This window comes from Mastomys coucha, unplaced genomic scaffold (assembly GCF_008632895.1).
Source record: "Mastomys coucha isolate ucsf_1 unplaced genomic scaffold, UCSF_Mcou_1 pScaffold6, whole genome shotgun sequence".
NCBI classification, from domain to species: domain Eukaryota; kingdom Metazoa; phylum Chordata; class Mammalia; order Rodentia; family Muridae; genus Mastomys; species Mastomys coucha.
Window position 1 is genome coordinate 127,140,442 of NW_022196912.1, and position 12,533 is coordinate 127,152,974.

The 12,533-nt window shown below is 49.8% G+C and overlaps 1 gene segment (V, D, J or C); it reads right to left on the reverse strand.

The window, feature by feature from the left end:
• Positions 1-1,121: 1,121 nt before the first annotated feature.
• LOC116081123 lies at positions 1,122-7,900 on the reverse strand. The segment is given in 5 exon segments: positions 1,122-1,551; positions 1,627-1,947; positions 2,030-2,350; positions 2,890-3,168; positions 7,813-7,900. Coding segments are annotated over 5 exon segments (1,359 nt in total).
• Between the last annotated feature and the right edge of the window lie 4,633 nt (positions 7,901-12,533).

Genomic DNA, 12,533 nt, shown 5'->3' on the forward strand with positions numbered 1-12,533 from the left:
AGCAGACTCCGGGCCTTGTAGGGGCTCTACTTCTGCCTTAGTCTCCCATTGTCTGGTTTACTGTTCTCACCAAATAGCCCATCTTCCTGTCTCTGCTTTCCCACAGCTCAGGCCTCCACCCTCCTCTGTCTCTCATGGCCTGGGGTGGGCCAAAGCATAAGGATTGGTCTGGAGGCTGGGGTGCTGGTCGACTCTGCCATTGGTGATCCTCAGAGGTATCTCAGACTCAAAGGCTAGACACTTATCTCTGGATGTGGTGGGTATGTATGGGTTCCTTTGTGTGCATGTGTGTGTACATGATGGGAGCCACTGATCTCAGGTGTGTAAGCCATATGTGCTGGTGGTTGGGCATGGAATGGGTGTGGGCATGTCTTGGTCCTGGTCTTCTTATCCTTCTGGTCCTGGAATGGATGTATAGATTGCTTTGGGCTATTGCTAAACCAGAGAGCACGGTAAAGCCTACCTCTCTGTGTGTCTCTGTGTGTCTGTGTGTGTACATGCGTGCACATGGGTGCACAGCCCAACATGACATAGAGGGGGGAATCCAACTGTGTGATACTGGCAGCCCATTCTGGTCTTTGGGATGAATTTGGGTTGGAATGAGGCTGGGCAGTAAGATGAGGAGCACCAGGTTCTGATCCAGGCCTGGTGTGATCATTTGGCAGGGCAGGTGGTCAGAGCTGTGGGCTCAGCCTCAATGGCTGTCGAGTAGAAAGTGAAGGAGCAGGTCAATGCTGAGTCCTGCTTCCAAGATGTTGATTTTGTCTGTTTCTCTACCTGAAGGGGTTTAGCATTCAGGAATGCCTGGGAGCAGGAGCTTGCAAGACTGAGGGGTGGGTGCTGAGGCCTCTCAGGTTGGCTCATTTTAGCTACATCTCTAGAGACCACCTCTCTGCCTCTTTGGACCCCTTTCAGGTGCATGATATACAGTGAAGGGCAGGAAGGACCAGGGTACTATGCTGAAGCCCTGTGATGTCCTATTTGTCAAATACCCAACATATGGACAGATGGGTGAGCCACGCCTCACTCCTGTCTCTCTCTTGGGGTGTCCCTTCTTTCAGGCCAAGATACTTCTGCCCACAACGTGCCTCCCCCAAGAACAGGCACCCAGGGCTCTAATGAGGCACTGAGTGTTTATTGGGGTAGCTTCCTGGGCTTACAACAGTGAGCAGATGTCTGCCATCCACCTTCCCCACCACAGCTACATGGAGGCCTGGGAGGGGTGGAAGGAGGCGTTACCAAGACTCTTGGATATTGTTCTCTCCCGAATTGCCTCGTGGATCACTCGGCAGGTGAACTTTTTTCTCTGTGTCCAGTGCGTCTTGGTGACTTCTAGGCGGCTGAAGACAAAGAAGCCTTGATTGGAGCCATTGGATTTCAGAGGTGCCGTGGTACTATGCTGGGTGTCTGGGAGCGGCTTGTCGTCCTGCAGCCACTGCACAAATATGTCTTCAGGGAAGAAGTTCTGGATCAAGCATGTGAGTGTGCGTTTGTCCTTGCTCTCCTCCTCCGGTGGCGGGAACACATATACCTCGGGGGCTGAGCGCTTGCCTGTGGGCAGACATGAGTTAACCATGTTCTCTGAGCATGAAGAAGGGCTGGCCAACTCTCCACTCCTGTACTCACCTGGGGCCTTGGTGATGGAACGCACAATGGGCTTGGGAAAGTCAGGGTGGGCCACTATGCACCGGTAGCCTTCACCTTCAATCCAGTCCTTGGCATCCACAGGCAGGATGGAGGCGATACTAGTTGTGGCATTATAGTGCTTGATGGTCCTCTGGGATGCCGAGCCTGCAGGCTTCTTGTGCTCCTGGGTCCACGTCACAGTGACATTCTCGTCACTTTCCAGGTCTACCACCAGACAGGTAAGCTTGGGAGTCCCCTTTTCATACAGGTCCAGGGGGCTGGGTGGGATCAGGTAGGTAATCACACCCCGTGGCTCATCATCTGTAGGGGAGAGAGGGCTGTGTGAGAACTTGCCTTTCCCTCAGCATGCTGAGGTCTGGGCATCAGGTGAGTGTGGGCCTACCTGGGCATCTCCGAGTGTGGGCCAAATAGTTCTCCTCTTGGGAGGTGACCTTGCAGGTGAAGGTGCTTTCAGACATCCATTGCTGCTGGGTGATGTTGAGCTTACTGTAGGTAGAGGCTAGTTTGCCTTCTTCCTTGATTAGGAAATTTTGTGCAAGTGTATCAGGTATCTTCTTATCGTCCATTAGCCAGCTGACCGTGACATCATTTAGGATGTGGCCATAAATGAAGCAGTACAACTGGATGGTGGAGTGGAATGCATTGGGGTCGCAGGATGAGTGGAGTAGCTTCAAGGTAGGCTTAGTGATGTTGACAGGTCGAACTAGGGCAGAGGCAGTGAGCTGTGAGTATCCCCCGGCCTCGGGTTCCCTCAAGCCTCAGCCTAGGTTCCCTAGTATGTTTGGGACCCCGCCCTCCTGTCATAGGTATGTATGAGAGGTCTTTCCTGCTCTGACCATGTTCTCTCTTGTGGTAACTATAGCCAGCTCAGCCCTACTGTTTTTTTTAAATACAGGAAATTTATTTTTGATAAAATTAATCATCTTCTTTTCTTTTTTAACTTAAACTAATAGAATTTATTTTAAAATATACAGCTCAGTATTGACATTTTTTAAAGTCATCAAAATAATTTATAATAGTTAAATGCCTCTTAAATATACATGGTATCTTTTGAGGCTAAAAGTAATATGAACTCAACCAACTTTTAAAATCTGTTTGGAACATTAAACATGATAGAAGTAGAAGAAAATCTCCTATGAAGTCCTCTATGAAAGGAAATTGTGACAAGTTCCTGATTAGACAGAAACTGTGCCATCTCCAAGGGAGAATACACAGCGCAACTGTCAGCCCAGCGCTACTTACCTGGGATAGTTATACTATTGTTGAATGAGGTCGGAGGATGTGTCACTTGGCATGTGAAGTTCTTGGCTGATTTGCCCCAGCTGATCACTTGGCTGGTGGTGACCTTGAGTTCAGAGCCGAGGGCAGGGAAGTTCATGGTGCTCATGTTCAGGGAGTCTGAATACCAGGTCACAGTCACCGGATCAGGGAAGTAGTCCTTTACCAGGCAGCCCAGTGTCACAGAAGCAGTATCTGCCTTACAGGGCTTCAAGGGGTAGAGGAAAGGGGACTTGACAGAGGCTGTGAGAAAGGAGGGACCTAGGTTAGACTTGTTTAGATCACTGCATGCCTGCAGCTCGAGGGACTGATTAGGGTAGCTGTGACAGGAGCAGGGCTCTTGGGGACCCTATTCCAGTCTAGGAGACAGATAGTTAGACTCCTGGGTCTATTCTCTAAACCCAAACACAGACCCAGGGAACCCCCTGATTCCTTACACCCTGCCAGTCTTTGCTTACTCACTGTTCCTAGTTGGCTTAGCACAGGGGCTTCCAGGAGAGCTGGGCATGAGCTTTGGAGGAAGAGTCAAACTTGCCCCCTTTCTTGATTGAGAAACTTTGTGGATATGTGTTAGGTATCTCCTGTCTATCCTTTAAGCCAGGTGACAGTGACATCATCTAGGATATGCCCGTAAATGAAGCAGGAGAGCTGGGTGGCAGATTGGAAGCCATTAGGGTCTCAGGATGAATGGAGTAGCTTTAAGGTAGGCTGTGTGATGTTAACAGAGGCACTAGGTTGTCCTTTATGTCCAGGACACAGGCACCCCACAGGACTTGGAGACCCAGAGATCCAATGAGTTACCATTGTCTCTTTTGTCCCCACTCTTGGGACCTGGGGATTCAGAGCTTTCCCAGGACTACCAGTTCCTTGTTGAGACACTTTAAATCTGTTTGGGGACACATTGAGGACAGAACTGTGAGACCCTGTTTCCTAGGGCTGTTGGTCTCAGCCTCTCAGACACATGAGGCTCTCTGCTTTACCATAGGCTAACCTGCATAGTGTTCTGCCTCCCAGATGACTTCTGTGGATCATACACAGCACACAGTTAGAGAATACAACCACTTCAGAAGCCACCTTGGTGCTCTAGAGTGCTCACATGCCCATGACATTCTTCTGGGTGTGGGGCCCAATTCAGCTCTGTGCCAGGCCCCCAGAAAGCACAGGATATCTCTGCTAAGCTGGATTGGCTCTACCTACCCAGTCTAGCTGGTAGCTGTTGTTGTATTCTACAACAGGACAACCTTCTTGGAGGACAGTTAAAACACCCACAAATAATTTTGATCATTGTATCTTAAACACAGTTCAGTTCAGCACCAGAAAGTTCAACTAGACCAAAAAGTTCTAATAGTTTGGCCTGGTCCAGAACAACTTAGCTTAGCCTAGTTCAACTCCTCCTAGCTTGGCCAATCCCAGCTCAGTCCCACTTAGTGCAGTCCAGGCCAGTCCACTCCAGCCTGTCCCAGCTCAGATCAAAAAACTCATCCAGACTGGCAGAGCTCAGCACAGCCTACCCCACTCAGCTCAACCCTCCCAGTTTAGGTCAGCCCAGAACAGCCTAGAATGGTCTAGAACTGCCTAACTCAGCCTAGTTCATCTCATAGCTCAACTCCGCTTAGTCTAGTAGAGCTCAACCCAGCCCAGTTTACATTGGCCCAGATCAGACTAGAACAGTAATTCTAGCTCATCCCAGCTCGTCCCAGCTGAGTCTAATTCATTTCAGTATAGCCCAGTTCAGTCTAGCTCAGTCTAGCTAAACTCAGCCCAGTTGAGCCAGCTCAACTCATTCCAGATATCCCAAGTTCAGCTCAACACAGCTCAGCACACCCTAGTATAGATCAGCCATCTTATGGAAGTCTAGCCCAGCTCATCTCAGCTAAATTCAGCATAGACCAGTTCAGCCCAGTTTAGCCTAGCTCTTTCTAGCCCAGCCTCACTCAGCCCCCCTTAACCCCACTCAACTCCATTTAGCTCAGACCAATCCAGCCCAGCTCAGGTCAGCTCATCCCAGTCTACCCCAAATCAGCTTAGTTTAGCCCAAACCAGTCCAATCTAATCAAATCCAGCTCGGCTCAGCCCAGCCCAGCTCAGCCTAGTCCACCTAAGGCAGCTCAACCCAGTTGCTCAGCTCAGTCTAGCTCAGCCTTCCTTAGCTGAGCTCAGTTTAGTTCAGCTCAGCACAGCCCAGCCTTCCTCAGCTCAGCTCATCCCAGCCCATCCCAGCTCATCCCAGTTCATGTCAGCTCATCTCAGCTCAGCTTAGTTCATCCCAGCCCATCCCAGCTCATCCCAGCTCATCCCAGCTCAGCTTAGCTCATCCCAGTTCATCCTAGCTCATCCCAGCTCAGCCTAGTCCACCCAAGGTAGCTTAACCCAGTTCAGCTCAGTCTAGCTTAGCCTTCCTTAGCTGAGCTCAGTTTAGTTCAGCTCATCCCAGCCCAGCCTTCCTCAGCTCAGCTCATCCCAGCCCATCCCAGCTCATCCCAGCTCATGTCAGCTCATCTCAGCTCAGCTTAGTTCATCCCAGCCCATCCCAGCTCATCCCAGCTCATCTCAGCTCAGCTTAGTTCATCCCAGCTCAGCTTAGCTCATCCCAGCTCATCCCAGCTCATCCCAGCTCAGCCTAGTCCACCCAAGGCAGCTTAACCCAGTTCAGCTCAGTCTAGCTCAGCCTTCCTTAGCTGAGCTCAGTTTAGTTCAGCTCAGCACAGCCCAGTCTTCCTCAGGCCAGTCTAGCCCAGCCCACCTCAGGAGAGATTAGCCTAGCTCAGCCCAGATCAGCCCACTCACCCTAGCTCAGCCCAGTCCTGCTAAGCTTAGCCTAGTGCAATCCAGTTCAGCCTAGACTGGCCCAGTCCACCTTAGAAAAGACTGGCTCAGCTCAGCTCAGCTCAGCCCAGTCCCGCTAAGCTTAGTGTAGCTCAATCCAGTCCAGTCTAGCCCAGTCCAGTTCAGTCAAGCTAAACGCAGCTCAGGTCAGCCTAGCTCAGTCTAGCTCAGATCAGGCCATATTAGGACTAATATGGCTCAGCCTGCTTAGCCCAGTTCACCCAAGATAGCCTAGCCTAGTCTAATTAAGCTCATGCCAGCCCAATCCAGGCCAGCCCAGTCCTGCTCAGCTCAGGGCAGCCTTACTTAGCTTAACCTGGACCATCTTAGGTCAGTTCAGTTCATTCCAGTTTAGCCTTTCCCAGCTCAGCTCAGGTCAGCACAGGTCACCCCAGCTCAGCCTAGGTCGGCCAAGCTCAGCCCAGATCAGCCCAGTTTGGCCCATCCCAGCTCATCCCAGCTCATTCCAGCTCAGCCCAGCTCAGCCCAGCTCATCCCAGCTCAGCCCAGTTTAGCCAATCTCAGCCCAGTTCATCCCAGCTCATCCCAGCTCAGTCAAGCTCATCCTGGCTCATCCCAGCTCGGCCCAGCTTGGCCCAGCACAGCCAAGCCAAGTCCCTCCTGACGTAACCCAGATCTCTCCAGCCCAGCCTTGCTTAGTTCAGTGTAGCTCAGCTTAGTTTAGCCAACTCAAATCAACCCAGACCATCTTGGCTCAGCTCAGCCAAGCCCAGCTCAGCCAAGTCTCAGCCAGCCCCAGTACAACTTAGTTCAGTCCAGTCTGGTCCAGCCCAGGTTAACTCAGTGTAGTCCAGTCCTGCCCAGTTTAGCCCAGACCAGGCCAGCTCAGGTCAGCTTAGCTCAGCCTAGCCCAGTACAGTTCCATCTAGATAGACCAGCCCATTTCAGCTAAGTATACCCCCATCTAGCTCAGGCTAGCCCTGCTCAATCCAGTTCAGTCCAGACCAGACCAAACCATCTCAGATGAATATATACCATCCAGCTTAGTCCAGCCCTGTCCAGCCCTGTCCAGCCTAGCCCTGCCCAGCTCAGCCATGCCTAGCTAAACCTAGCTAAACCCAGCTAGGCCTGCTTAGGCCTGCTAAGCCCAGCCCAGCCCACTCCAGCTCAAATCAGCTCGGCCCAGCCCACCCCTGCCCAGTGTAACTTAGCTCAGCCCAAGTCTAGCCAGTCCAGCTCAGCGTAGCCCAGCCTACACTAGCTTAGGTCAGGCTAGTGTAGCCCAGCTCAGCCCAGCCCAGCCCTGCTTAATTGAGTTCAGACCAGCTCATACAAGCCTGGCCCAGCTCTGCTTGGACCAACTTGAACCAGCTCATACCAGCCCACCCAGCTCTTAGTGCAGCTCAGCCCAGCTCAGCCCAGCTCAGCCCAGCCCAGCCCAGCCCTGCTTAGTGCAGCTTAGACCAGCTCAGCCCAGCCCAGCCCAGCCCTGCTTAACCCAGCTCAGACCAGCTCAGACCAGCTCAGACCAGCTCAGACCAGCCCTGCTTAAGCCAGCTCAGACTAGTCTAGCCTAATCTGATTCAGCTCAGCACAGCCTACCCTTGTTTAAGCTGTTTTAGCCTACTCCAGGCCAGTCTAGCCCACACTAGTCCAGTCTACTTCATTTGGTTCATCCTGGCTCATTCCAGCCCAGGGCAGCACAGATCCCACCCAACTTAGCCTATTTCTGCCCAGGTCAGCCCAGCTGTGGACTGTCCTCTTTGTTGTTAGTTTGTTGCTGTCATTTGTCATTGGATCCTTGTCTGATGGCTTGCTGACCAATTGCTATCCTGGGGTTTTTGAGCTTCTCACAACATTTTCAGGTTCTCTTGGCTCAGCCCTGTTTGGTTGAGAGCCACAGTCCCCTGTCTTCCTGGATAGTTGTAGCAGTTTCTAATATCCATGTGCCTTAATGCAGGGAAGTGGCAGCCAAAGGACAGTCAGTGACCAAGAGACTATCCATGTTAGAAGGCAGCCTCTAACATGTTAGAAGGAGCCGGGTATCCCCCTCCCCATCCAGGACCCTGTAATCTGTTTGTCCCTTCTCCTTAGGCAAACCCTTTTGCTCAGGGTCCCATGGGCTATGATACCTGCCGTCCTCTGGTAAGTGGCTGTGGCTGGCCAGGTTGTCCTCATTCGCAGCCATCTCCTGCCCCCGTACAGGCTCCCAGACGTTGTGAATCTCTGGTAACCATTAATTCATGCCCAGCTGGTAGTACCTAGGGGCCGCTCTGCCTCAGTGCCCTCAGCTAAAAGTGGGGTGGGAACCCCCGGCCTTAGCAGCCTTGGAAGTTCCCTTTTTAGTCTGTTCTTGGGAAGCTGACTAAGGGACAGTGGGGTCCCAGGTGAGGCCTCTTTCTAGGAGACACACCTGCACACTCTGGTCAAGGCTCTTTCCTCTCCGTTGATTGGTCTCAGGCCTCCTCTTTATAGCTCTTGATAAAGCCTTGCATGGTTGTGCAGTGACTGCACCTGCCCCTTTGGAATTCCACTGCCCTGAGGAGGGACTGGACCCTAGCCATTGCCTTTTCTGTTCCTTTGACAGCCCTTCAGAGGAGTGTGGCAGTCACTTTGTAAGTTATTAATGATGCACAAAGAGCCTGTGGGCCAGATACGACATGCAGGGCTTCTGATAGAGGCACCCTGGTTCCTGTCTCTTCTTTGGAGTTGGCCTTCCCTGGTACTCACTCACAAGTGACTGTCTTTCAGCTTGGGGCCCTCTGCCTGCTACTCTGGCAAGGATCCCAGAGGACAGAGCACATCTGGGTTGTGACTGGGTTTCACAGAGCAGTGTAGAAAAACGTCTCTTCCAGGCCTGTGGTCTACATCTGCTCTAACCGGGGGTATGGGGGCTGGGGGTGGGTGGGGGGGAGGGTAAGAGGGTAAAGATGGTGTGAGGGCTGGGTTTTGGCTCAGCAGTCTCCCTGGGGTACTAGCAATGTCTGTTTCAGCTGTAACTTTGTAGAGCAAGGTCATCTTCAGGGTTCAGGGATTCCCTCTACACTCTGATGTTTCTGTAGGCCTACGGTTCCTGGGAGTTCCATGAACACATACATGCAAGTTATAGGAGACACTAATTTTGCTTGTGAGTCCTGATTCTTATTTATTTATTTATTTATTTTTTCGAGACAGGGTTTCTCTGTGCAGCCCTGGCTGTCCTGGAACTCACTCTGTAGACCAGGCTGGCCTCAAACTCAGAAATCTGCCTGCCTCTGCCTCCCAAGTTCTGGGATTAAAGGTGTGTGCCACCACCGCCCTGCGTAAGTCCTGATTCTTGAGAGAGGCACACAGGGATTTGGGGAAGAAAATGAGAGCTGCATCCTTTGGACCTTGGCTGCTCAGGGTCGATGGTCCCAGTGAAAGGGACCAAGGGGTTCAGGCCTTGCCAAGTCTGACTTCCACAGCAGGATGTTGAAGTGTATGTGGAAGATATCAGAGAGCTGCCTGACAGTGGCGGGGCCAGGCAGGCTGGGGACTGGCCCAGAAGGGTCAGATGCAGTTAGGAATTTTGGGAAAATGGGGTGTGAGATTCAAGGGAATTGGGGTCTTGCCCGGCTTTGTCTCTTTCAGATACACTGTCTGTCTGAGGTGACAAGCTTGGCCCTTCAGCCTAACAGACATGGGTGGGAGCCTGAGGGGTAAATGAAGATTCCTTGGAAGGAACTACTGTTCTGAGGGAAAATGCAGGGGTGAGAAGCCTCTGCTCCAACTGGATCAGGTGGTTCTGTCTGTGGTGTGCCCCAATAGTGGGAAAGTACCTCTCTCACAGCCATGAGGGCCAAGAGCCTTTGTGTCTAGTCTGCCTGGGCCTGATTCTTCTGTGACACCCAGGTTGGGCTGGGCTGCTGGTTCTGGGTCTTCAGAGTTCTATTAGGTGGCAATGGGTGGTCCTCTGGAAGGAGAGGAGGCAGTTGCCACTTCATAAGCCTTAGGACTACACTGGGTGCTCTCTTTCCTGCTAAGGACTTCATCGTGACTCTTCTGGCTTCCAGGCATCATCCTTGCCTCTCTCCCTCCTGTCCACAGGCTGATCACCCCCTTTCTGCCCATCAGGGTCCACAGTGGCCCCAGCAGCACAGTGGCTTTAGTGCCCTCGTCTTGCCCTACCTAGCCTTCCTTCCATCTCCTCCCATGGGCCAGGGATCCACTGGGATCCAGTCCTTCTTTAGCCATTCTCTTGGTGGCTCCTTTACTCAAGTGGCTATGACAGATCTATTCCCGAATGGGCCAGGTCTAAGATGCACTGTGTCTGTTAGTGTCTGGGAACTCATGTTATGTGGTTGTGGGTGTGGTCATATCTTGGGGGTCAGGGAAAGGTCTGACTGCTACTGCTACCCCAACTCTGTAAGTTTCAGAAGTGTGCCTTAGAACAGTGCTATTTTGGTGGCTGGGTGGAGGTGAAGTGGAGGAGACCACTCAGCTCTCCCTAGGATCATCTGCTAAGGATGCCAAGGTTGTTAGTGTAGGTGTAACAACAAGTCTTTATTGGGAATAGTGTAGTGTTCACCTTTTCTTCATGTAAAATGAGCTGTTGGGTGCCAGGCTGATTTGACCCTTTGATGCACTCAGGTCGGGTCAGCCTTTTCCTATATCTAGTTGTCTTAGGTTTCTTTTAGAGACCAGTAGAACTCTCATCAGGGGATTCTAGATGCTTTGAATACCCCACAAAGCTCCGAGGAAGCCATATTTGAGCTGCAAAGTATCCTGCAATCATGGCTGCTGCTGAAACCACAGCCTTGTTCTAGCTACCAGGGTTCCAGGCTGCACTATGTCTGGAAAACTCCACTTCACCTATGACCTCCAAGTGACTTCACATGTAGCTCCAGAGGACCTCGGGATAGCGGCTCTCAACAAGGTCAGAGAGGAGGAAGAACATCTTCCCTGGAGGCTCAAAACCACTGATTATTAGGGTGGAGGATACACAGAGGGGGGCTCCACTGGCTCACAGGAGAAAGGGAGCAGCAATGGGGAAAGGGTTATGGGAGGGGATGACTGGGAGGAGGAAGTGAGTGTGATGTAAAATACTAAATAAAAAATAAATAACAGCTGTCCTGAGCAGACCTTGGGCTCAAGCTCCACAGCCAGTCCCAGAATACCCAGAGGAAGCTGTACTCCCAGGTGCTCTAACATGCCCAGGGTCACAGGATCTCAGAATCACAGGATCACAGAGACAGCTTGACTCTGAGGAGTTCTGATACAACCAGGATCACAGGAAGGACTGACTCCAGTCAGATTTAGCAAGGACAGGTAGCACTAGAGATAACCAGATGGTGGGGGGCAAGTGTAAGAAAATAAACAACAGAAACCAAGATATACTTGGCATCATCAGAACCCAATTCTCCCACCATAGCAAGTCCTGGACACACCATTACACCGGAAAAGCAAGATTCAGATCTAAAATCACTTATCATGGTGATGATACAGGATTTTAAGAAAGACATAAATAGCACCTTCAAAGAAATACAGGAGAACACAGATAAACAGCTAGAAGCTCTTAAAGAGGAAACACAAAAATCCCTTAAAGAATTTCAGGAAAACACAATCAAACAGGTGAAGGAAATGAGCAAAACCATCCAGAATCTAAAAATAGAAATAGAAACGATAAAGAAATCAGAAAGAGAGACAACCCTGGAGATACAAAACCTAGGAAAGAAATCAGGAGTCATAGATGCAAGCATCATCAACAGAATACAAGAGATAGAAGAGAAAATCTTAGGGGCAGAAGACACCATAGAAAACATTGACGCAGCAGTCAAAGAAAATGCAAAAAGCAAAAAGCTCCTAACCAAAAACATCCAGGAAATCCAAGACACACTGAGAAGACAAAACCTAAGGATAATAGGTATAGAAGAGAGTGAAGACTCCCAATATAATGGGCCAGTAAGTATCTTCAACAAAATTATAGAAGAAAACTTCCCTAACCTTAAGAAAGAGATGCCCATGAACATACAAGAAGCCTACAGAACTCCAAATAGACTGGACCAAAAAAGAAATTCCTCCTGTCACATAATAATAAAAACACCAAATGCACTAAACAAAGAAAGAATTTTTAAAAGCAGTAAGGGAAAAAGGTCAAGTAACTTATAAAGGCAGGCCTATCAGAATTACACCAGACTTCTCACTAGAGACTATGAAAGCTAGAAGATCCTGGGCAGATGTCATACAGACCCTACAATAACACAAATGCCAGCCCATGTTACTATACCCAGCAAAACTCTCAATTACCATAGATGGAGAAAACAAGATATTCCATGACGAAACAAAATTTACACAATATCTTTCCACAAATCCAGCCCTACAAAGGATAATAGATGGAAAGCATCAACATAAGGAGCAAAACTACACCCTAGAAGAAGCAAGAAAGTAATCTTTCAACAAATCCACGCAAACCTAATTCCACCTCTTACAACAAAAACAGCAGGAAGTGAGAATTACTTTTTCTTAATATCTTAATATGAAAATTAATATTACCAACATACCTTAATCGATTGAAATCCAAAAATATGAGGAATTAGGAATTTGTTGATTGTTATCCAATGGTCTCTCTAATTTGATAATTGGAGAAATAGGTCCAATATTGTATAATCTATATGCACTTTCAGCTTGTTTGCTCATGACAGTGTCTTACTGTGTCTTGAAATCGTGCTTCTCCTATCTCAGCTTCTCTATTAGTAGTATTGTTTATTTCATGTTTTTACACTATACTATGGTTTTCAGAACAGCTTATATATTTCAAAAGTATTTATATACCCAAAAGAAACATAGATGATTAACTAGGG